At 37.5% G+C, this 26,519-nt stretch overlaps 1 protein-coding gene across 1 annotated transcript; it reads left to right on the top strand.

Moving 5' to 3' along the window:
• The first annotated feature begins 5,307 nt into the window (after window positions 1-5,307).
• On the top strand, window positions 5,308-26,468 carry ACMSD (aminocarboxymuconate semialdehyde decarboxylase). Its single transcript, XM_041473285.1, has 10 exons — window positions 5,308-5,364; window positions 8,245-8,289; window positions 10,941-11,037; window positions 14,835-14,884; window positions 16,177-16,413; window positions 18,356-18,449; window positions 20,030-20,125; window positions 20,584-20,756; window positions 25,994-26,092; window positions 26,308-26,468. Exons 1-10 carry the CDS (start codon window positions 5,308-5,310, stop codon window positions 26,368-26,370), a joined length of 1,011 nt encoding a protein of 336 aa, XP_041329219.1. The 3' UTR covers window positions 26,371-26,468.
• Window positions 26,469-26,519: the final 51 nt, after the last annotated feature.

Genomic DNA, 26,519 nt, shown 5'->3' with positions numbered 1-26,519 from the left:
ATATCTTCTGTAACAACTGGGTTTCCTGGTTACCTAAGGGATCTTTCTGTTGGGTCTGAAATTATTAATTACCATAGAGTTCTCTAAAATACCTGAATGTTTTTTCAATTGTTAAAAAGTTTAAATGAAACATTAGATGGAGATGAGTGGCAATATCCTGAAGGGAAAAATAGATCTTGTTTAGGAGCAGCTTTTTTTCTGATCTTCACACAGGGAAATTAACACAGATGTTTTGGTGTATCTGCAATACAGTCTTGGCTGTAGTTGTGACCAAGAAAGTGCCAATTTCTTAATCTTTTTTAGCAAATAAAACGAAAAACATCAAATAAGTAAAGCACATTTAAACACAGCCAGGAAGTAGTGGATCTATTTTAGTAATTGTGAAGAAGGTGGCTCATCCTCAGAGGGTGTTATTAAATTCCTAATGTCAGAATAAAAAAACAAAAGAAAGTGCCAATTTCTTAATCTTTTTTAGCAAATAAAACGAAAAACATCAAATAAGTAAAGCACATTTAAACACAGCCAGGAAGTAGTGGATCTATTTTAGTAATTGTGAAGAAGGTGGCTCATCCTCAGAGGGTGTTATTAAATTCCTAATGTCAGAATAAAAAAAACAAAAGGCAGTACCTGCCTGTTTGTAGATGGACTCAGCCAGTGAAAGTAGGCTCCAAAAATGTTCTGTGGAGGAATTCCTCTGCCAAACTCCCCCCTCCAGATGAATGAATAAATGTAACTGCAGCACGAAACCCCAAACATTTACATTGAAAACAACTGCAGAGCTGGAGAGGTCTGTGCTTTGGCACTCCCTTGCTCTCTGAAGCAGTGAAGGCTCTGAGAACACTCTCCTTGTCCCCAGAATTCAGATGTGCCCAAGGAGTGGCACAGAGAGGCCTCTGCAAAGAGGGAAAAGTGAGGATTTGACTATCTAGCACACAGGAAAAAAAGTTGTTGAGACAAGGTACAGCAGGAGTTACTATTTATTTGTTTTAGGCACCAGTCTTCTAAATAGTTGAAACCATTTCAGATGTTACCATGGGGTATTAACTTGAAAATTATGACTTTTTGGTATCTGTAAGCTTCATTCCATCTGTTCTTTCTGGCCCACGTTTATGCTGCTGGAATCTGTCTGGTTGCTGCCATTGCCCAGGAGTGAACCTTGGCCTGGTTCATGCCTAAATAGAGTATTTTTTATTTACTTGAGTCTAATCATGGGGAAAAAAAATGAAGTTCTATTTTTCTCATACTGACATTTTAGAAAATATCTATTTAATTTACATTTTTGGTAGAAGATCTCTATGCAAGATAAATGCATGGTAAGTGTAAATTGCAGGATTGCAATTGTAGTGTATTAAGAAAATAATTATGTTATTTGAAGGTTAGCCATATAATTTTCTTTTATTCTTTTAGAATAGCAGTTGAATTTCAACTATGTAATATTTTCTAGGAATAAGGATTTTATTAATGGCTTAACTTAGGTACAGAGAACATGGTAATGGTCACGAATTTGGCAGAGGACAGTGTTTGCTTTCACCACTGTGTGATTCATCACAACTCTTGTAGGATGGTGGTCACAGAGCAGTGCAGGGCTGCCAAAGGCATCAGCAACCTTGGACACCTTTACACTACAAATTTTAGTGACACAAAAAGGCTGTGGCAGGTCTCCCAACCTGGAGAGCATCACCCTGAGCTTGTGCAACCGTGAAGCTTCACTGTGCAGAGTTAATAGCTGAGACCTTGGAAGCATCAGAGAGGCACCAGTACAGTGCCACACCTGAGCTAAAAACCCAAATGCTCTGCAAGGCTAAACGGGCTCCAGATACAGAGCAGCAGCAGCTCTGATGGCTGTCTAAACAGAGGCTCTTACAGTTGTTTGTTTCTGGAAAGGCTTTTTAATAACAAAGTGAAAAATCTACTGCTCTTCAGCATTTAATGATGAGTACACCTGCACTGCTGCCACCTTAAGCTGGTTCAGCTGGCTGTGGATTGGAGGTGTGTGTGCCTTTTGCATTCTGTAAATGTGCATAAAGGAAATCCTGGCATGGCAGTCCAGCTGGCTCTATGAGCCACCAGGAGCTTGGGCAGCCACACTGGAGTGTTTGGTGTATTGCATTGGAGAACAGGGAATCATAGTACCACCCACTCTGTGGGACAGATCTTGGTTAAGGACTTTACTGGTGTAGCTGTAGCTGGATATGTCCTACTGGTGTAGCTGTGCTAGGTGAAATAATGTCTTCCTGAGAAAAATAGCACTTGGGAGCTACACATGGAAAGTGCTGCATGGGAACTGCATAATGTAATTACTCATTAGGAGGGAAACCATAACCACTCTGCTCTTCCCTGCAGAACTCAGACCACACCATTCCCACTGAAGTCTGTGTGCTTTAGAGTCCCAGAAGAGGTTTAAGTTCTGTGATCAGGCTAATTTAATCTGAGAGGTTTAATTATTTGATACCACAGGAAAAAAAATAGAATTACTGACTTTTGCATCCTTTCCAAATCTGACATTTCCAAGCAGGTCTGTAATGGCAGTCTCAGAGGACCCATGCAGTCCCCAGCACAGCCAAAGGATAACCTGTTGCTAAGCAACCAATATAAGTGTGCTGCTCAACATTTATTTCATTTGGAAAGGAACGTATTCTTTAAGTACTTCATCTTAGCTACTGAGCACAAAGAGTTTTCCACTTGTTTTTCTGTAGCTGTGCACATATGTAAAACAGCCAGTTTGCACAATCAAATGTGCACTTCCAAGAACAGGTGTCAGAGAGGAGCATGCAAAATGGAAGGTATGAAAAACTGGCACGAGTACTTTAGCCCTTTCAAAGATCAGCATCCTGAATTTGCCTCTTTGTGTCTTTGTTCAGCCTAATTGAAAATGGGCTGCCTTGGAGCATGGATGTGGCAGAGCTCTCTGCAGAGCTTACCAGTGTTTGTTGATGCAGCCTCTTTTGAAGATGTCAGAGTTTTCCCACTGACACAAAGAAACACTTTTCACCCCGGTAAGCAAAGCCAGAACATAACACCGAATTTCCACCCTGAAGACTCCAAATCTCAGATTCTGCACTTGTTACAGAAAAGCAGCTAAATAGCTTTGGAAAAGAGCACTTACTGACCTCCAATTAACACCATTTTCACTTTAGTGCTTGTCCCTACAGTGAAATAAAACCCTAGATCTGCTAGGCTTGTGTGCATCTGAAATCAGCCTTGGCTGAACAGTCTCTAGCTGGATTGTCCTTGAAGGAGTTGTTAGTCATGTTTTCCAGTTTAGAGTACCTTGGGTGCCTGAGTATCTGAAGAGCTTTTTGTTCCCAGCCAGTGAAGGTCTTTCTGCTGCTGACCCAATGGATCATGCTGGATACAGACAGATGTCTCCCTGCCCTCTGATCAAGTGACATGGACACACATTTTGCCTTCAACTGGTGTGGATTCCAAATGATGTGTTTTGACAAATGAAATGCAGCGTGGGAGTACTACAGTGTTTGCAAGCTAAGCTGTGTCTTGGGAGCAGTAACTAACAACTACAGCTTTTTTTAGAGCTGAGGAGAATTAAGCTCAGTGTTGAAGAAATGCAGCTGAGCTCTGCATGGAATCCTGCAGCTTTGGTGACTGAAGACTCTTGGTGTCTTGGACTATCCAGGTGCACAAGTCTCTCCCTGCCCCTCTCCCTCACTTCACTCTGCTTTCTATGCTTAAGCAGGGAATTGTCTTCCAGACATCTCCTCATTGGAGGTCTCACTTTAAGTGTTTGCCTCCCATCATGATGCAGAGCTCCCCGAGCTGAATCAATGCTTCTCTCTTTGACAGCTGTGGTCCATGCAGGAGCAGTGCTGTCAACAAGCTGACACTGCAGTGCCACATCACACAGCGTGGCTGCTGTCACATCTGGGAGCAGGAGAGCAAATTTGCTGCTTAACCTGGCAGCCTGGTCGTGAAGAGATTGAGTTTGGTTTTGAGACAGAAATAATTGCTGTTTTCAATCCCAGGGTTCTGATCTGTTAAAGCAAATTGCTGGCTGTCTTGCTTCATTTAGGGAATACTTTCCCAAAACTGCTGCTTCCTATTTCTTTGAAACATTCCGTCTTCAGTGAGCTCTTGCTGCAGAAAAGTACAAGATCAACCAACCAACCAACCCTGTCACAAGAAGCTGACATGAAAAATAACTCCTATGAAAGTTATCTGACCAAATCCATAGCAGACTTGCTTAATGAGTGAACAAGTACGGAAATACAGTAGTCTGGGGGTTTTTTTGAAGCCCAAATAAAATAGAGAAGTCAGGAAAGGATAAAACAAAATGGGCCAATATGCTTATTTTTCAAGATGCTTTATTTCAAGTTGCAAGACTCACAACAGCATTTGTGTTTGGGGAAAAAAAATCAGCATTTTTCACCAAAAAAACTAAACAGGGAATGTGAGTGTTAACAAACACTCACAAGAGGACGTTGTGTGAGTAACATATACTGAAATAAAACTACAGGGGGAATAAATTACAGCACAAAAATACAGCACAAATAAAGAGCAAGGGTATCTTAAGCAAAGTGTAATTCTAAATTGAGTAAAGGGCAAAAGATGAGATGTAGTTTCACAGGAAATCTGAAATAGCTCCAGTTAAGCTTAACTTAGGATGCAGAATCTGTTATATTTGAAATACATCTATGTATTACTGTATAATTGAGGCCTCTTGATGCTGCACCTCAAGATGGTGCACCATTATGCAGTAGCTTGTGTAAATATCCTGAGTGAACCAATGATGAGGAGGGGGAATATAAAATGCAGAGCATAGATTTGGCTAAAATTCAGTATTTTTGAGGGGTTTTACTATAACTTTAAAGAAAATGCAAGAGAAAAAAAGAGAATAGATGAGGATGTCTGACTCTCCCAAGGGTGTATTATGTGCCCTCTACAAATAATTTCACAAGCAAGAGAGAGAAAGGAGGAAATTCAAGTCAGCATGCTTAATACATTTATACTGACTCAATTTTATTGACTTATTTTTGACATTTTAGATGCTGTGTAAAATAAATCCCTTCATAGTGCCTTCATAGTATTTTCCCTTTGCCCTCAGTCAGCTGCTCAAGTATTTTCCCTTTGCCCTCGGGACGTTCTGCTCAAACTCTTTGTTCTTTTGAAGAGCCACTCCTCTGGAATTAGGCTCCCTGGTTGGCCACTGTACCCCATTCCCCTGATAGGACAGCAGGTGGATCTGGACAGCAGCCAAAGTGAATAACCTGTGACCCAGGGACAGCAGGGATAGCAGCACTGACACACAAAACATTAGCACTGAAGGAGTATTTCTCCTCTGGCACGTCAAAAATGAAAATTGATATTCATAGCCACATTCTGCCTAAGGAATGGCCTGACCTGAAAAAGGTAATAAGAGTTTAGATATTCAGTGCCTTATGTTATCAGCCACCATTTCTACCAATGTGATTTTGGAAAGAAAAATGAATGAAGGGTTCTGGGGTAAATATCTCTAGGTTTTTGTCTAATTTGGGGGTTTTTTCCAACTGTAAAATATTTGTATTGCGCTACTTTGAAAAGCAGGAGTCCAGTCAGAATGGGATGTAAAACTGGGCTCCGTTTCCCATTTTTTATTTATTCTGAAGCAATTCTTAAAGTTTTTCTTGAGTTTTTTGAGACACCAAATTTTTGAATAATAAGGTATAAATTCCACTTTCTTGATAAAAATAGAGGTGTTCTGTTCCATTCCTAAATTATATTCATTTTTGTTTCAAATAAAATAAATAATCAAATATTAGACAAAATTAATGTTAAGTAAGACAAATTCATTCACATCATTATCCCCACAGGCATGAAATCATTAACTTCAGTGGGAGTGGGGTCATTCTAAGTACAGCTAATTGATGATGATCATTTTACTAATATATGTTATTTTTTCAGTTACTGGAAAAAAGTAGCCTGTTGTATTTAAAATAGAAAATCTCAGTTGTCAGAACACTGAAGGTATAAGTGAATTTCTGTTAACCTATCGTTGTTGTTGTTATTGTTGTTGTTGTTATTATTCAGTGTCATAAATTTATTCTTGTCCACAATATTTTTCATGATCCTGTGAAATGCATTTTAGAATGAAAAATGTCAGTTAGGTTTTAATGTAATCAATCTGAAAGGATTTCATATCTATTAGCTCTGGGTTTCTGTGATTTTAAGCAGTCCAGTTTCAGTCAATATTAGAGAGAGAGCAGCTGGGAAATGTAAACAGCATATTAGAAAAAAAAAGTCATGAGAAAACCTGGCATTGAAAACATACATAGGATTATTTCTTCATTAGTTGTGAAAAATAACATCATTATGCACAAAACCTCCTGGAAAGGAATGTTTGTTTCCTTGTTTGGCTAGGGAGGTTTTTATAAATATCTATTTGAACACCCTATTTGTAATAATAACAGCTCCTGATGAAAAACACATACACTGCATAATGTAGGTGAGGATACAGATACTTTTAGAATAATTATGTCTGTTTTAAATGGATAGGAGTTTAAATATCTACACTAGAAAGACAGGTTGCTTTTGCACATTTCAGATTTTGTTGTCTTTGTGCAATAACTTCATAAAAACACCTATAGAATTCCTTCATTCTGATGTTATATGTTGGGGTTTTTTAAATTAAATATTTTTTTCTGTGAGTACTTTAAAAGGGCAATAAGTTCACGGAGATAAAATGACCCCAAGAATTCCTTGATGTTCACAGATGTACATCAAGACCAAATTCACTAATGTTAGACACTGTGGGCCAGCACTGCATTTCTTTAAACAGAGATAAAGAGGCAAATACCAAATTTTTAAAATTTAATTTCCACCTGCTAGGTTTTTTCCCCTCTGTTCTGAGCGATTCAATGGTTTATTAATGGGCTCAGAGTAGAAAACAACTCTCAGAATTCCCTGGAGTCCTCTGGAAATTCAAGCCATTAACACAGATCATGCAAGGAAAACCAATGAGGCATCTTAACATGCACACATTTATTTAGTGCTAAACTTCTCTTTCATGTTTCCAGCTTTGTAAATACTGGACCTTCAAACTAGAAAATTCTATTGCCAGGATACTGATTTTACAGCCTAGGAAAATATCACAACTATAGAAAATCACAGAAAAGGTAGATATGGATTGTCAATACCTACAACTAATACCTGAGGGGAAGAAAGAATAAAATAAGTTGAAAACCAGTGAGTTTCTCTATTGCATGTGGGCTCCTTCAGTACCCATTTCAGGTACTTGTTTTCTGCTCAGCTTACAACTGCAATTAGCATGGATCTAGTTTTAAATTCTCATTAGTTTTCACTCATTAAACTTTCCCAAAATTTCAGTATTTTTACATGTGTATAAACCTTTAAATGTATAAATTTAAATAAAATTTACATGGTTGCATAGTTAAACAGAGCACGCAGCCTCAGTGACTGCATCTCTGGCTGAGGTCAGGAGGTTTGGCTCTTCACACCCACATTAGGAGAGCTCACAGTGGCACTAAGTGATGATTTGGTATCACAGGAAATTCAGGACTGTGTCCAAATCGTTTACACTTCAGCAAAACAAATGCCTGCTCTGACTTAATTTCATTTTTAATGTTTCTTTTTTTGGAGGAATGGGAATTATGAGCATTGTTTTCACTCAGAGATTTCAAGAGTTCATTCCTTTCTAATTGATAATTTATGAAAGTAAAAGGAAATCAGCATCTTGTGTAGATTTTGCATTTTTTGCATGAACAATTCTGAATCTCTCTGAAAGAATCAATGAGCATTTAAGTTTCTCCTTTTTAGCTTCTCTTCCCTGTTTAAATATTAATAGACGAGAGGCTGACCTTCACTCCTGCTGCTGAGTCATGGAAGCTGAAAAGTGGAATCAATGCGTCTTTGTGCTAATGATTAACTGATCACAGATTGGAAAGTTGTCTCAATTTTCACACTGCCAGATGCTTAATTTAATGTTTTCAGTGTCAAAATTATTTCAGTTAGAACCTCAATGTAGTAAGCAACTTTAAGCATTTCTAAAGCAGTTATTTAAGAATGTTGTTGAACTGGAAACTAAAATTCCAGCTCTACAAACACCATTAGTCCAGTCCAGCTACGCTTCAGCACTTCTGCTGACGTCAGTGAGGCTACGCTGGCTCAAAGCTCAGCACGTGTAAGTGTTTGTCCTGAATGAGGCATTCTTGTAAGAACTGCAATTATTATTGTTATTATTATTACTACTGCAGAGAGCTAACTATCCCTGGCTTTCTCTTCTTTCCTCCGCAGAGATATGGATACGGTGGATGGGTACAGCTGGATCATCACTGCAAGGTTTGGGCTCTTTGGTGCTCAGAGCTGATCTTGTGTCATCATCAGGAATAGAAACTCACAGGAGATCTCTTGAGAAGCAAAATGGCAATAAGATTGGTTCTGTCTTTGATACAGATTTCTCTAGAGGTCTGTTTCCCATGCAGTAGTATCAGGCCAAGTCCTAATATGCCTCAGCAGAACCTTTTGCCTGGAAGATGAAACTCACACTCTCTTGTATGAACCAGCATCCATTCTTCTTTATCATCTCACTTTAACACTTGGAATGATGGCTCTGAGAAAGTCTTTCCAACAAGATAGGTCAGGCTAAAGCAGATTACATACAGATTTGGGTTGAGTTAGATGCATCTGTATGAGAAGCAAACCCAAAAGGGACTGATATTTCAATAAACAAAAACAAGCCACCTGCGAAACCAAAGCATGGATGGCACAGATTTTGGGATACATGGCAGCTGCAGGAAGGAGACAGGGACTGGACACATTTCTGGTGATTTTGTTACAGGTCTGATGCTAAAATTCTGTGCTAAAAATAGTCTGCAGAGGAACTTTGTGGCAAGTCAATAATGGTCTTACATGCTCTGCCAAGAATTCCATCCGGCTTACTTCTGTCTGGAAATTCTGCGTGACAAAAAGTGCATGGCAAAATAAAATCCTGTTCAGACTTGTGGAGCTGGGGATCTTAACTCCTAAGATTTTTAAAAAAAAAACCCAAAGGCCTCCCTTATAATTCTTTAAAGAAGCATCAGGGTCAAACTGGAAGAAAATAATTACGTGCATATTTTAAAAGTGCGATTTGGGATGTGACTGAGTAGTTTAGTGAGGACAGAATTTTCAATGTAGTTTGCTGAACCAAATCAGCCTGCAGGACTTAATTTTTAAATGTCTCTCTCTCTTAATCTCCACATACATTGATCAAAAAATTGAATATTAGATAATTTTTAGGATGGGATGAAGTAGAGAAGTATAGAATAGAATGGAACAGTAAAGTCCATGTGACCTATTAATATGTGATAAAGTTCTTGGTTCCACTGTGTTTTTTTTTCTCACACCAAATGTTTTTTTGTTTATTGGACAATTTGTATCAATGCACTAAACTTTTCTTAATGGATTTGAGTGTATGGCTACAATAAACCTCTCCATCAGGTTGGAAAACCAGTTTTACAAGAACCTGACGTATTTCACCAGGGGATCAGGACCCTGTAGTTGTAGTATTTCAAGTAATTTTCACAACCCATGATACAGCTAACAAGTAACTTGACAGGTTGCCAAGGCAGCACACTTAGATTTGTGGAGGAGGGCTTTAAAATATTCATTAGGACAGTATATTTGTGAATGATGTATGAAGGTAGTAACAAAGTCAAGGTTAACAACAGTTTGAGTTCTCAGAAGAGGGGGACAGAACCCCCCCGCTCCCCCAGATGAGCACACTAGTAGTAAATATTCTGATTTAACAGGTTCTTTTCTTTAGAAAAATTGACAGGATCCTAAATAAGACCAATTTTGTGAGGAAATAAAGTGGTCTTTGGAGAGAGAGAAAAATCTCTTTTTTGAAGGGCCCAAAGACTTCCTAGCCCTCAGCTCTTGTTTACAGGGAAGCTGAAGGAATAGCTGCTGGGTTTTCTTGTGTGGCTTTCAGTTTTTACCTGCAGATGGAGTGTGTTTTCTGCCCAGTGCCTCTGCTGCATGACTGCACTGACCCACCCCACGTGCACAGCACTCGGGGATCCTCTGACTTTCCATTTACCCCTGCAATAGATTAAAACAACCAAGAAATACTCAGGGCTTGCAGCTGTTGGTGAATTGTATCTCATCCATCTGTGCCAGCCATCAGAAATCTTGGTGTGTCTGCAGCAGCTGGTGGGCACCCCTAATTGTAACAGACAGTTTCCTTAATGTTTGACCCTGCCTCTCTTTGAACAATTCACAAATCAAACAAATATGACATTTCCAAAGTTTCCAGGCTGATAAAGGAACAAATTTCATGACTGTGATAACATTCTGAACTTCCTAAGTCTGGTAATTGGTGGCATATGAGAAGGGTTTTACACTACTTTAGGTCATGGGTTTATACTGTGTATAAGTTTTGCTTGGGACTTTTCTTTCCCAAATTCTTCAATTTTTTCTTTTCTTACCAAGGAGAAAACATAATCTGAAGACAACACAATAGGTCTCCTTTTGTCTCAGTATCACTGGTGATAAGAAATCACTGGACTGAAATTAACTGTGTTACACAATTATTTCTGTAGTTACTGGAATCATTGTGATGCTATTGACTTTTAAAGAACACGCACATACCCAAGGGGAAAATTTAGCACAGATTTAATTAGAGCATTGTTTTGATGTCAAAATTTGGTTTCAGGATAAACTTGGATTAAGGTACCTCTGGTATCTCTTCCAAATAAATATACAGTGATGTACATTGCAGAAGGAAGGGGATTTTTTATAATTCTGAAGAATTAAATCAGAACTACAAATGACTGTTTTATTCATATCTCTTTTTAAAATAGTTTCTCTTTAAAGATACCTACTGAATAGAAATAAAAGATCAAAATTTTGCCACTGAATTTCTGTAAGGAGCACAATATATCAAGAGACTATAAATTAGCAGGTACTACTTTGTCACATTTATAATATATGAAAATGTCATTTCACAGGGACAGGCAAAGATGATGAAGGATGGAAAGGTTTTTAGAGTTATTCAAGAGAACTGCTGGGATCCAGAAGTACGGATTAAAGAGATGGACCAGTCAGGTACCTCCACAAAGGAACTCAAATCATTGTGCTTCACTTAGAATAACAACTTCTCTGTCAGTCCATATGAAAGTGTTCAACAACAATATCAAAAAAAGGTTTAACATAAAAGTTCTTTCATTTAAATTTGTTGAAAGTAATTGGTAACTGATGTGCTTTATACTCAGAAGGAACCTGTGCCCATAACTTTCCTCATTCTCAGTAGCAATTTATTCCCCACTAGAATTTTTAAATTTTGGTAGGATTTAAGGCATTAAGGAACTCATTGACAAAAGTAAGGATGACTGACCCTGGACTTGAAATGGCACCATACATTCCAGTTAAAATGATTCACAAAGGAGGAGGAAGCCCTTTCATTTTTCTTACAAATATTAAAAACATTCTTTTTACACATAGGATTTCTTGTTTGTCCGTTTCCTTTTCTAATACCTTTTTTCTGTTTAGCCATGTTGCAGCCTCATTCTGTGGTTTTGCTCTAGGACTCTGAGTCTAGAGAACTGGTAAAATTGCTCTGTCAGAAAAAGGAGTTTTCCTCATTTAGAAATTTAACCAGATGCCAAATTTGCAAATTTATTTTCCATCATGTTAGATGCAAGCCACTAAATAAGGTTGGTAAGATGGGAGACTGAGGATGAGGGAAAGGAATTTCTAGGCAGATCGATTATTTTTGCTAGTTCTTATTAACACTGTAATTCCAAATTACTCTTGTAAGAGAAATATTATGTTACTAAAGATTAAATTTTTTTCTTAGATTGAGTCCTGAATAGTTCCTACATCAGTTTCCCAGTGGACACAACTTGAATATCTTCAACTTTTCATATGGAACAAACACTAGAATTGCTTAAAAGAGCAGATATTGTACAAGTAGCATCTTTATGATTATTTCTTCCTCCTCTCAGGCCTTATCACCCTTGACAAGCACATGAAAGAGGTTGTAGCCAGTGGGGAGTTGGTCTCTTCTCCAAATAATAAACAAGAAGAAATGGCCTGAAATTGCACCAGGGAAGGTTTTGATTAGGTATTAGGAAAAATTTCTTCACTAGAAGGGTTGTCAAGCCCTAGAAGAGCCCTGGTGTAGTCCCCTTTCCTGGAGGGATTTAAAGGATGTGTAGATGTGGTGCCTGGGGACACGGTTCAGTGGCGGGCTTGGCAGAACTGGATTCATGGTTGGGATCAATGATCTTAGAGGTCTTTTCCAACCTAAATAATTCTGTGATTCTGTGTTAGGAGATAGTCTGGGTTATTCTTCTTAGGGAGGTTTAATGCAACACATAACGTAGGCTAGCTTGAGAACCCACCAGGTAGTGAGCAATTTAGGTAAATACAATTTATACAATTTTCATATACTTCATTTTCACCCTGGAAAAGCAGTATTTGAAACTCCAACCATTAGACATTTAATGGGAATGCCAAAAAGACTTTGCAAACTCTGAAATATGCTGCCTTGTCACAGAATCATAGAGTCATGACTTGACTAGGCTGTAATGTTTCTCTGAGTTAGCTCAGGGATTTTGGGGATTACCAAATCACTCAACTGCACAGTGGATCATAAATAGCCTTTGGGCATCTTTCTCTTTCAGATATTTCCCTCAGCACTAATGGCAAGTTTCTACAAAGCAGTTCTGCCCCATATATTTGTTGTAGACAAAGGGAAAACACAGGAGGATATTGTTTTTTCAAATTTTTGCAGCAGCTCTCCAGAAAAGAAAATGTATCATGAAAGCAGCATCACAATATTTCTTCATGAACTAAACAGTGCTCACTTGGTTAAAAAAAATCTAAACCTGTATGTTACAGCACCATCTGGTGACTTGTGTCCTAAAAATGTCCCTTTTTATTACAGCACTCCAGACATACAGGCATCAGCCAATTAATTATGTGGGGAGGAAAAAAAGGTCTTGGTTTTTTTAATTCTTTCATCCTTACTGCTCAGCTAATGATAAAGACTGTGGACTACATTTATTCCTTTTTGGTTTAGAAAGCTGTAACTACTTAGTTCAAAGACTGCATTCTCTTACACAGGCTGAGATAGATCATACCCAAAATTTAACCTCCAAACATGGCATAATTTTGGGACAAAGATACAAGGAGTCTCCCAGCGGAACAAAACTAGAATCAGTCACTGAAAGTTATTTTTAACTCAGAGAGATAACTTGGTTGCTAAAGGCTTTGTTTGTGCAATGCCCAAGAAATCTTGCCAGTAATAAGAAATGGTCTCCAGTGGACCAAAGAGACTCAATTAGTCTCTCCCAGTCATATGTCCTAGGTCTAATTGATGTACATACTTCTGTCTTGATCCACTCAATAAAGCAAGCTATCCATGTAACTCAATAAAACAAGCTGTAAAAGTAATTAACATCACAGTTCTGTGACACAAATCATCACAATTTTGTTTGAGAAAATGTATCAGTTAGTCTTAACTGCCTTTCCTTGTTATTTTCTCCTTTGTAAAAGAGGTTAAAGAGGGTAAAAAAGTAGAGGCTTTTCTGTGCTGATTCTTCTTCTTAAAGCTAATGTCTAGGAACAGTCAGCTTGGAGATGTACCTTTAAGGTTTATGTTAAATTTGCTCAGAAGTGTAAAACTGGATTGAAAGCAGATACAATGGATGTTGTGGAAAACTGGATGTTGTGGAAAAATGGATACTGTTCTCAACAAACTAATCAAGTATTCATATTGGTGGATGATCTAACTTGAATAATTCAGTATTTATGTAATTTTGCAGACTGAATCCTTACCCCTAAACCATTGTTGCTGTACATAATATTAATCAGATCTTGCAGCAATCTGAGTCAGCTTCTTCTCTTGTTTCCTACTTAAACTTCTGAGGAGGAGGATATATCATTTTAATCATTCAAATATTTTGGCAAGTCATTTAGAGTTCTCCTAGAGTTCATTCTCCTGGAGTTTTTTTCTGCCATCTTTTGTTGTAGCAATTTTACTACTAACAACCAAGTTAAATTTTTTTAAGCATGACAAGATATGTGCAAAAATATTACAAACAAACCTAAAGAAACACCAAAACAAAGCAGTTTTGCATATAACTATTTTGTGAAGTCCTAATTACTCTTTATTGTTTGTTTTGTTTGTCTGCCAGGTTTGTTGTTTTCACTCCTGTAACCTGTCACACAAAATATTATAACAGAGATTTGTGTTTGAGCAGAAACAAAACAACATGGAGTTAATTCTTTTTATTTTTAAAATCAAAGTTATTTCTGAAAACAGGCAGATTTTTTTATATTTACAACCTCAGTAGTCCAGACACAAGATGAATGAGACCTAACACAATATAGCTTTGGGAACACTTAGGAAAACATTGTTTAACAACCGTTGTTAACATAATGTTATTTATCTTTGGGCTAATTCATTTATTTATTTAATATATATGACAAATTTACCCCAAAGTAAATTTGATTTAGTGTATTCTGTTGGTTAAATGTCAGTTTCATTCATGTGAGAGTAATATTAAATTGCTATTTTAATTATTTGTACATGTGCATACTAAATCCTTCTAAAATCAAAAACCCTAATTTCAAGAATTAATTAGTATGAATATGGTAGTGTTTTTTCTTTCTACTTAGAAAAAATATCTGAATCCTAATAAATTGATACACTATGAGGTTTATTGCCATAATCCTTAATTAAAAAAAAAATTCTCTATGTCACTGTTAAATCACTCTATCTTATCATTAAAGCTTTTACATTCTGCCTCTCAAACCAAAGTACTTTCTTATTTATAACATTTATCAAAAACAGACAATAAAAAAGGAAACATTAATATTTGCTTTTTCTTACTCAGGAGTCACCGTCCAAGTCCTGTCCACAGTCCCTGTAATGTTCAGCTACTGGGTAGGTTCCAAATAACATATTTTGTAATTCATATGTAGCAACATTTTTAAAATACAAAGGCATCTTCCTATAAATTGAAGCAGTCACTAGAATTGTTCTGCTGTGAAAACGAAAAGGCAAAAAAGGAGTTCAGGTATGAGAAGATGTCTGCAGGATGTCCTGGCAAAGCTCCACACGGGAGCACACCCAGTGAGAAAAGATAAAACAACAACTGAATTTCTTATGGAGGCAGCTGGAAATGGAGAGAAAAAATATATCCAACATGAACCCATGGTTAGTAGGCAGACATATATGTACACATTTCATGAAAGCTAGACATCAATCAGTACTTTCTCAGGGAAAAAAAAAAAAAAGACATAAAGGATGTATTTGTGGCCTTGTCCCACTTTCTTTTAAATGTGGCATGGGATTCATTAACCTAGAATGCTTTGAATCTTAAAATTCAGGAGCAAATTTAAGTTCCTATGTTCCCCACGTGGTGATCTTGAATGCTTCAAAGAAATAAAGACGGGCTGAGGAGATAAATCACAGCAAAATGTTGTTCCCAACGTATTCTGGTTTGACTATTTAGCAATGTCAGGTCACAATGCTTATATGTAAATGGATTTGTGCATTTAGAACTATTGTGCTAAGCCCACATATAATACCACTGATATTCAGAATTTCTAGTTAGTAACATCTCTTCAAAATTTTATTCTGGTATCTAAGGGAATGTTTTCCATTAAATATGTATTGGGGGCGGGGGCGGGGGCTGGAAACGGAGGTTGATTGCATGGATATTGCACTTCCTTATTAGAATTACGGATGTTATCTCCTTCTTAATGTTAGAGAACTTTGCTCAAGTTTTCTCTGTAGAATTCACATGTTCCAGCATCTTCCATTTCTTATTTTTATTTCTTCAGTTCCAGTAATTGGAGAGTAAATATTCATTGCTATGTCTAAAAATTATATACTGAGATTTTTGCATGGGGATAAACAAAACCAGGGGACTGCTTTACACAAAAGACCAGGTACTTATGTGCATCAGCAACCTGGGCTTTATTGCACTCATCCTCAGCAGTAAAGGCAACAGCAGTTGATAAAATATTCAAGAGAAAAAGCAGAACTGTACCCAGAGGTTTTAAAGCGAGGCAGAATGTAGCCCTACTATTTTCCAGCTATTCAGAACTGTAAAGCAAACTTGGATTCAAACCCTACCAGTTGTTTGCTATGACATTTATCCAATAACTTCCAAAGGTGATAACATTTGAGAACTATATTTAAATGTACTGCTCTGCTTCATATCTTACCAGGCCAAACCTCAGGACACTTTAGATCTTGCTCAGATATTAAATAATGATTTAGCTGCTACAGTAAAGAAGTACCCCAAGAGGTTTATTGGGCTGGGCACATTACCTCTGCAAGCTCCAGAGCTGGCTGTGAGGGAAATGCATCGCTGTGTGAATGAACTTGGATTTCCTGGAGTGCAGATTGGATCTCATGTCAATGAATGGGACCTGAATGCCCCAGAGCTCTATGATATTTATGCTGTGAGTAGCTGTTGCTTTCCTTCTTTGGGGGAATTCTGTGATATAGAAATCTGTCTAAAAATATCTTGGAGTGCATTGAATCATCATTGGAGTCTTCTAATTTGCTTAGTGATCAGAGAGACTCAGCTTTAATTGTAAATGATAATTCTTTATAGGAATAATGGCAATGATACAGCATATTCTGAAAAATGTTTTATAATAATGAATAACAAATTTTATTTTATTATACAGGTTCTCACTGTCGATCTGCCTCCTTGATTTGTGAGGATAAGTGCAATATCAAATAAAGCCTTTCTGCACTGTTTGCATTTGAGTTCAAATTACTGTATCCAATCCTATTGATAAACTCCTCTGAGATTATCAGAGATACCTGAGATAGCACCAAAGTACCACACAGAACTATGTAAACAGGACCAAAATTCCCAAACTAAATGTATTGATTATCAAATGAATTAATAGATAGCATTTATTAAATAGCCTGAGATCCAGATGAGGGTGGTCATTTATCTAAATTAGGGGTTTAATCAGTGTCCATTCTGAATCTGATTCTCAAGTTATTAGAGTTGTCAGCCTGGAATTGATTCACAGAGGTTATTTTGCAGGATGCTCAATTTATTCAAAAACTCTGTTGGTGCAGCACCTGGACTACTTGTTTTTATGGCCATATACAGTCAGATACATCTGCTCTTGGAGATGCCCACATTTATGGAATCACAGCATGGCTGAGGTTGGGAGGGGCCTCTGGGGCCCACCTGGACCAGCCCCCTGCTCAAGCAGGGCCACCTACAGGCAGATCCCAGGACCATGCCCAGGTGGCTTTTAAAAATCTCCAAGGACGGAAACTCCACAATCCCTCTGGGCAACCTGAAATTGCCTGATCTCTACCGAACCTTTTCTTCTAGGGGACAAACAGTCCCAGTTCTCTCAGCATTTCCTCACAGGAGAGATGCTCAGTCCTTTCATCATCTTGGAAGTCTCTCCAGTAACTCCATGTCTCTGCTACTGAGATCCCTCTCTTGTTCTGGGATCTCTCTCTTATACTGTACATCCTTCAGCTTATGTTTCACACATGTAGGAAGTAACCCCTTTCATTTTTAGAAACATCTCTGGATAATACAGATTATGAAATTAAGCCATATTGGATAATGAACTTTGCCAAACTACCACGCCAGTTATTGAATTGCTATTTTTAGTTTACAAATGTAGATGGCAATTATTCTCCATGATCCAAAAGTTGCAGCTTTTATTTATGCATGTATGGGTAAATAAACCCATATTTTTCAAATGTGTGATAATCTCCTTAGCAACAAGAGCATGTCCAGAAATACATCTGACAAAACGAAGCTGTTAAATCCTGGTTAAGCACATGAATGACTCTGATGAGTGTGTATTTAAATTTAAGCACACAGTTAAATTACAGTCAGAGTCAGCATCCAACACTAGTCTTCTGTTTGCCTTTCCAAAGATGTCAGTAGTTTTGGAAAAATTACTCTACTTGGGTGGAGGTGGATTATTGATCAGAATACAGCCAGATTTTGAATTCTTAGGAAGGATTAGGAATATTTTTGAATTTTTTTAAGCCAGGCAGAGGGCCAATGTGGACAAATGTAGTGCAACTCAAAATTTCTGAATGTAGCTGGAACAATTCTGCAAAACCATTCTCAAATGATTCTATCACTTGGTTCACTAAAGAGGTCTATGCTCATCTATGCTTCCAGTCCTGTAGTCACAGGAAGAGCTGTGAAACTGAGTGAGGACTTCAGAATATGGCCCAGAGAAGTAAATATAGCCAACTATTGATTATAGTTCTTACTTGTGGGCCTATTTTCATTACTAGTACTACTGCTCAGTACAGATTTGCAGGTCATTGAAAAGAATGACTAAGATCTAACATGCATTTTGCTATGGTTAGTCAAGATTTAAACTTTTCTTTTTGCTGCAGGCTGCTGAGAAATTAAATTGTTGTCTCTTTGTGCATCCCTGGGACATGCAGATAGATGGGAGGATGTCCAAATACTGGTTTCCCTGGCTAATAGGTAAGTGTATATTTACTTTTCTTAACTTACATTTATGAACTGGATTATGCCCAGAAGATTGCTGCCAAGTAAAGTACAAGTACAGAGAAAATTACATATTTTTCCTGTCAAACTTTCTTTTTTTTTTTTTAATCTAGTATTGTGATTAAGTCTATTGTGTAAATTCAGCAGTCATTTGTTTCTAAGCTTGTTTAGCTTTTCTTTTAAACACTTAGAATTAAATTTATTCAGACTAGCAACAGAATATAGTATTCTCTTTTGCCCTAAATACAAGGAGCAGATAACAAGGAAGAAGTGAATCATCTCAGAAACTAGCTCCTCAAAAATAACAGGAGGAAATGAAGGAGTAAGCAAAACCATTTTTTCCTATAATTTCTTGGGTTATTTCTTAGAAACAGGTTGATCAGAGAGGAAATAAATCTAACTTTACAGCAGCTGTAGCTGAAGCAACATGTACTTTGAAAGCTCTCAGTAGATGTGGGGTATTATCAAGTTTCCATTTTTCCCCATTTGATAGTAAATCATAACACTGAATAACAGGAGCATGGTTATTCTGCTACCCAGAAATGTTGAGACCTGATTCTACCCTCATGCATTTTGTTTTGTGCTGGTTTTTTTTGCACGGTTTTGCACTACCACCAGTTCTGAAAAACATACACAACATATATACAATACACATTCTGCTTGGAAAATCATGCTGTCCCAGTCACTAATGCATTATCTTGAAAAAGTATCAGTCTTAATGAGATCAGGCTCAAAAACACAGATTTAAGAAGAGAATAAAATTATTGCATTTACTTAACAAAGTGAAAATAGAATATTTTCTTACTAAGCCTAATAATGCTTTGCATCTGAGTGTATGGTAAAACATTAATAAAAATAACCTTTTGAGCTGGATAGGTGTTGTTTCCCCCATAAATGAGGGGAACTCAATTCCTGATTTCAAGCTGCATGTCTGAAGCTGGGTGTTTAAAATGGCATGATATTCTAAATATGTTGGGTGTGATCAGAAGCTGAGGCCTGCTGTAGGAAACTAAATTCCTATTCTCTTCCTAACTGAGCATCCAGCTCAGCCAAGAGCAAAGAGAGAGACAGATTAGTTCTAAACTGTAGGATCTGGCATCATGTGGTAACCAAACCCCAAATTTATGTTGGAATATCATTAACATATCTGCTCCACTTTCCACACAAAAGAAACCTACAAGCAGAGGTGAGAAGACACCCTGGCATATTCCAGACTTGTTTTTGAGCAAGGATAACGGGAATCAGGCCTGTACAGGGTATCTCAGGACATATCCAACCTGTCTATATACTCATCTGTCCTAATGGTATGGAGTAAGAACTGTACTTAGAATTCAGAACACCTTCACTTCCAAGCCTGTGTTTTCCTTTCAGTTAATTAGAGCTCAACTCTGTGTCCCTCCAGTGGAAATAATGCATGACCTTTGGCAGCTGCCCTGCAACTATCACTTTTTCAGTTGGCTCAAGGTTAATGGAAGACAATTAAAACAACATTTAAAAATCAAATAGGACGTTTAAAAAGTAAAGCTCTTATACAATTAAGATGTTTTTCTTCTTAGGCATGCCAACAGAAACAACCATGGCCATTTGCTCCATGATTATGGGAGGAATTTTTGAAAAATTCCCTAAGCTGAAAGTTTGCTTTGCACATGGAGGTGAGTAGTGTACCATGTGAAACTCCTGTTCTTTGGCTGAGCATGGCACAGTTGTATTTTCTGGCATCTCAGCTAATGGGGTCGCCACGTGAAGCCTGCCACCAGCTGAGCACTGTCACCCCAAAGAAAACAGTCTGACAGATCAGCTGCTTTTATGAACACTCTCTAGCCTGCAGGGCTTGAACTGGTACAACAGTTAAGGGAAAACAAAAAGGAAGGGGAGGCAGCAGGTGGTTTAAGGAAAGGGACCTTAAGAAAGCAGCAGGAGGAATTTGGGCATCACAGTAGTGAAGAAGTGAGAAAAACAGAGACAGAAGCTAATGAAGGTAAAAGAATAAAGAACACTTTCTTTCTAAAGAGCTGTCAGGAAAACTTATGGATCTTTGGTGATAAGGTGTCTTTTTTCCCTCTTACATATTTACAGCTTATTAAAAGTTATTAACAATTCCTTCTTGCAGGAGGAGCTTTTCCATACACAGTGGGTCGAATCTCCCATGGCTTCAACGTGCGCCCTGATTTGTGTGCCATGGATAACAAGGTGGATCCAAGAAAATACCTTGGCTCATTTTACACAGACTCTCTTGTCCATGACCGTGGGGCACTAAGGCTGCTAACAAGTGTAGTAGGAGAGGTGAGTTTTAGTGCTTCTAGAAGTGGGTGAGTCATTCTTCAGTTAATTTTCCAGGAAACAGCAAAAGGAGAAGAGAAGAAGAAAGAAGGAACAAGACAGTGTCACCCAGTGAAATAAATTGATGGGCTTCTGCCATGTTGATAATGCTTTTAGCCTATGGATTTATTAAAATGGTGGGTTTAATCCAGGAAATCATGAACTGTCGACCTCAGTTCCATCCTTCTCTGAGCTTGTTCAGGATAGGACTTCAAGAAAAGACTGCTTCAATTTGGAGTCTGATTTCAAATGGCTTAATTTTCAAATTCAAGTGCATGCTTGAAGAAATCAAATTGTATTTCCACTTGGGAAGTTATAGACAGAAAAAAATCAATAATAAGGAAAGCTTTTGTGAGTATCTCAGAGAGACAATTAAACATTATGGGTTTGCAGAAGTATTTTAGTTGTTTGTAAAGAAATCTTAATAGTTTAGCAAACCTTTTAAATGAGGTACAGCATGGGACAGAAAAATCTTAAAACATTCAAATAATCCCTTCTCATTTAGTAAATGCTCAGGAGGGGATTGAAGATGGCATCCCTCATGCCAGCTTCCAATGGATCACTGCAAATCAATGAGATACCTGTCTTTGTGCCTTGATCTCTGCACCTCACAGTGTCTGCAGCCAGAGGCAGATACCTCCCAGATGTCAAATCAGAAATGAAGGCTCTGACAGGGATTTTCTTGTCTCAACAAGTCCTATTTCCTGTACATCAGTGACTAGACTCACACAGTATGGGGCTGTTGCTGTCATCAGGGCCTCCTGTATGACTAAAGTTCACAAACACCACTCAGCTGATTGGGGTTTTTCCTACAAAAAATAATCTGTGCATTTCCCATTTCTAATAGTCTGAGCAGGTTACTGCAATAAATCTGCTCTAGAACAGGTACAGAAGTGACTTGCCTGGGCCAGACAAAAATAGCAATGCAGCACTATTGCTTTCTTTACTGTGGTACTGTGAGCTCAGGTATCACACTTTAAAATCTGTGGGTTTTCAGTTGATGTTGCACCTGAAGTCTGTAACTTTGGGACTGGAGTTCTGCCTGCAGCTCCCCTGCAGGACTTGTGCCTTTTAGGAAAACTTTGCATTTGAAGATTTGTAGAAAATCAGCCATGTGACAGCACAACTACTGCTTGAAACAATAGTATGGAACTTTTTGTACATATACATATACTTTTTGTACACGTATACTGCAGCTCTAAGGAGTGAAGACAACATCTTTTTGGTTAAACCACGCTGAACCAAAAATAGACTTATGGAAGGAGCCCCATAAAACGTGCAAAAAGCCTGCCATGGAGCCTATTTCCATTAGAAACACGTAAGATAAAACCCAGGTCAATTTACTCCAAAAATATCTGAAATAAGATGTCAGTACTGGAAAGTTCTGATAACATCAGTGGGTATTAACTCAGGTGGCATTTGCCATCTCTATGGCAGGGATTAATTTTAGGCATTAATTAGTAACCAGATAAAATACTAGGGCTCCCACCCAATACTGATTTCTTTTAATTTCTGTTACCAACCTCTAAATAGCAAACACATCACAGTCCACAGCCCAGTAGTTTTTGATATGCATTATCTTTTGAATCAACTGTAGCTTAAAGCAAGTGGCTTTAAGGTGTTTTTTACAACAGATTTTAAAATTTTACTCTGTGTGATGTGCATGTCCATTCTACAAGACACCCAAAGGCTTTATGGAGTAACAGCTCAACACTTGCCTGTGTTACCTCGTTTTCTGAGAAATCTCCCCAAATCCAGACCATGTTCATTCTAAGTATATTTTCTTTGTACATGCAGTTTTAGTACACAAGGATGAGTCTAGCTCTTGAATTTTGAATTGCCATTGCAAGGAGAAAAGATCACTCGTTTCCTTTTACCCATTTTAAAATGTTGGGAGACATGTTTTGCCATTGTTAGAAAGACCTTGGTAAATCAGCAGCTGTGTGACTCAGGCTGGCTGAGACCACAGATTCTTTTTGTGATCTGAATCTGTTAAGCTGAACTGCAGATGACAAGAGCAAATCAGGAGGGAAAGTACAACAGGATGCTGAATCCATTGCTGAAGAATTGAAGTTTTTTCTGTCTGAACTTGTGTAGCACACAAGTCTCAGGGTGCTTCTGCTTTAAAATCAGAAGTTTTGCATCTCAAGGCTGCTCTAAATTATTGCTGTTGTGGGAAAGCTGCTGTCTTTGCACCACACTTTAATTTCGCTACTTTTCATCCTAAGAAGCTACACATAGACTCTGGTCCTTAATTGTGATTAGTCTTTGCAACTGGAATTTTGAGGAGAGAAAGACTATGGACTGTAATTTGATAATCTAAAAGTCACTCAGCATTAGCCTCTCTGGTGTCTTATTTATTTTGCCAACAGATTATTAAAATTAAAAGTCTTAACACAAAAATTTGTCCAGGATAGTACACAGGATGTTGGTGTCTTCTTTAATTCTCCTCTGAGTATTTTGAGCTCAAACAATGTGATATCAGGTGCAATCTCAGTGCTGAGAAGTCATGAGTCAGATATCAAAAACATGTTTTTTACACTCAGGAGAACTTTCTCTTTTCAATAGCCTAAGACATCTTGTCCTTGAAAACAAAAACATTCACATCACGATTTCAAACTTTATAACCATGAAGATTAAAAATTCCCTCTTTTTCTAAGGAAAGTTGACATTCTCACATAACACCCCTCCATGAGTCAAATGCTTAAAGAACCACCAAATATCTCAGTGCTTTCAGCGCAGAGATGTGTTGGCAGAGTAACACATATAAGATTAATAAATGCTGGGCTAAAAACAATGTGATGGAGTCTTGAGGCTGACACTGTAACTTTGTGAGCTGCAGGTTTGAAATAGGCCAGGTCTCCAGAGAACATCTCCGAGCTGTGCAGGAAGGGATCAATGTTAGGGAAGATGTGCTTGGACATGGCTTTGGGTCCCTGGGGAACAGCCACTGCCTGGCACCAGCGCGTGGCGTGCTGGCCTCGAGCTGATCAGAGTTAAAATCCACTGACAGCTGTGATGAGTCGTGTCCATTTAATCTCATCCCTTCTTAGTTTGGGGTGCAGGTTAATTGGGGATGGAAGTAGAAATACACACTCCTGAGAAAGAATTTTGTAAGAGCGCAGAATCGCTGCAGTCCTTTGCTCCCCCTGTGATGAGGTAGCATGAGGTGAATACAAATAAACACAAAGTCCCCAACGTTGCTGGCTATAAAAAGTGAAGAACTGGGTTGACATGGGATTAAATGATTCAGTGCATCTCTGCAAAAACTTCCCCATGGTGATTCCTCCAGAGTCATCATCCAAAGGCAAAGCACTCTCTGGCCAGAAGTTGGAGCTGAACTGCCTACAGCGTTCTGGGCTTTTTTTCAGGTGCATCATGGCAGTAGGAAGGCAGGCAAAATTCAAGGCAAATACAATTTTTCCTTATGTAAGAGGATGAAGTCATGCTTAAAGCTTTCTGAGATTCATTTTCAGATTTAGGTCCTTATTACTGTGAAAAAAGTTGTGCTGAGTAGCAGGGTCCACTGAGGTTAATCATTAGCCCCATGTTCCTCTCTAATAGGAGAGATGTGCTAATTAAGGAAATGACCTCCAAGTCTTCTAGGGAAAATTGACTTTGTTGATATGGTTTGGAGCAATATAATAGTACTCCCCTTATGGTAGGAGCATTATTCATCTGCAGAGGCTTCACAGCACTCCTCTGAAGCTGGTTGCTAAAGACAGGTATTGCAACCCCCATTTTATAGATGGGTACAAAACTAAGCTCAAAGGGTACAAATGAACAGCCCAAGATCACTGGGAGCACAGCAAGAATGCTGCTTCTAAATTTTTCTTACTGATTTACAGCTCTTAATTTTACTATTAATTAATAGATCCCATTATTAGCTGTAAAGTACTTTCAAACAGAGGGAAAAATATATCTACATAGCGAGGAAAAGAAAAATACATATTATGGCAGTGAGGATGTGGGATTTATTTCTGGTATAGTATGTAGGAAATGTACATAAGAATATACAAACCTTCCTGTCTTACATGACCTTCCCTAGTAAACAGATGGACAAATTCTGTGTTTTCTTTTCTTTTACTTAAAAAACCAGTTTCTCATATAAACCTGGTATGTTGTTTAGTTGTTTTTTTTTTTTATCATAAAATACATGACATTTGTTTTTCTTATGGGAATAAAGCATCTTGGTATTGAATATTATAAATAAAAGAATATATTTAGGTCCTTCAAAGTACACACATCCAAATCTATTTTGTTTAGTCTATGCTGTATGTTGTTTAGTTGTTTTTTTTTTTTTTTATCACAAAATACATGACATCTGTTTTTCTTATGGGAATAAAGCATCTTGGTATTGAATATTATAAATAAAAGAATATATTTAGGTCCTTCAAAGTACACACATCCAAATCTATTTTGTTTAGTCTATGCTCAGAACTGGATTTATTAGACAGAGGGTATAAATTTTCCTATGTTAATTCTTGTATAATAAATTAGAACACAGACAGAACATACGAGAGAACAATAGAATGTGTCTCTTCTGTTTAGATTTTGGGCGAAGGTTTGTGTAGGCTCTTTCAGAGATTTTTGGGTGACATCTAGTGGAGATTAAAAAAATTTTTAAAAAGCATTTGACAAAAAGAAAAACCATTTCAAATAATAACTGAATGATTTTTTTTCTTCACCCTATTTCAGTACTGAGCTCTGGTAACAGAGTTTAAACATTATAACAAATTCTAAATCAAGCAATAGCCACTCATGCCAGAGGCCTGGGATTTACATTTTCAACTTTCTGCTTGTGAGAATTAAAATACCATAACTTCAGTTAGATAGCACAAAAATTATTAATAAATATCCTGCATTTTTTTCTAAATAAAATTCATCCAAAAAACTCTTGAGTCATTGTTTTCAAGCTTTGTTCTTTTCCTGGTGGAAGTTATGATCTTCATATTCACTTTCATAATTAACTAGTCCAATATATACATCTAATTTCTTGTACTTCATGATACGTTCCAGAAAGCATGTGCTCTAGTGTTTAATGTTAATTAAAAAAAAATTAAAAATCTGAAAAAATTAAAACGTATTAGTTTAAAATATAATATTAATGTTACTATAATATTGTAAGTATTAATATCCATATTATTTAAACTGTATTGTTTAATGTTACTACAAAATGTACAATTCTTTTTTATTACCAGGACAAAGTTATTTTGGGGACAGATTACCCTTTTCCACTTGGAGAACTGGAACCTGGAAAATTCATTGATTCAATGGATGATTTTGACTATAAACTGAAGGTATGATTTTTACATTTGAGGCATTTTCCCTTCTTTTTAAGTCTCTGTCTGAGACGACATAAAACACTGAAAAATCAGTGTAGTACACTGATTTCTGCAAAGACTGGAAGAGACCCTTCAGTCTCTTTGCAGCAGCTCCTTTTAAAGCACAAGTAAAAGCATTTGAGTTAAATATGAGATAAGCACAAACACATGTATGTGTTTTGCTTTTACAGGATAAACTCAAGGCTGGAAATGCTCTGGAATTTTTGGGTCTTAGCAGAAAACAATTTGAGTAATTATGAAGTACTAAAGCAGCTAAACTTTGGCAATAATATCCTTGCATTTCTATTGGCATGTGTAATTGTGCAGATGAAAAATAAAACTGACAATTATCAGAAAGTCTCCTGTTATTTCCAAAACAAAAGCAAGGGTACTGGAAATGAGT

The sequence above is a fragment of the Pyrgilauda ruficollis genome, unplaced genomic scaffold, assembly GCF_017590135.1.
Source record: "Pyrgilauda ruficollis isolate IOZ18807 unplaced genomic scaffold, ASM1759013v1 scaffold3, whole genome shotgun sequence".
Lineage (NCBI taxonomy): Eukaryota > Metazoa > Chordata > Aves > Passeriformes > Passeridae > Pyrgilauda > Pyrgilauda ruficollis.
Note: the sequence above shows the minus strand (reverse complement) of the source record. Positions and strands in the feature narration are given on the sequence as shown.

Coding starts and splice junctions, on each gene's coding strand:
- ACMSD (XM_041473285.1), top strand. CDS start 5,308: ATGAAAATTGATATTCATAGCCACATTCTGCCTAAGGAATGGCCTGAC. Junction 8,290..10,940: donor AGCTGGATCATCACTGCAAG/GTTTGGGCTCTT, acceptor GTCATTTCACAG/GGACAGGCAAAGATGATGAA. Junction 20,757..25,993: donor TAACAAGTGTAGTAGGAGAG/GTGAGTTTTAGT, acceptor TTTTATTACCAG/GACAAAGTTATTTTGGGGAC.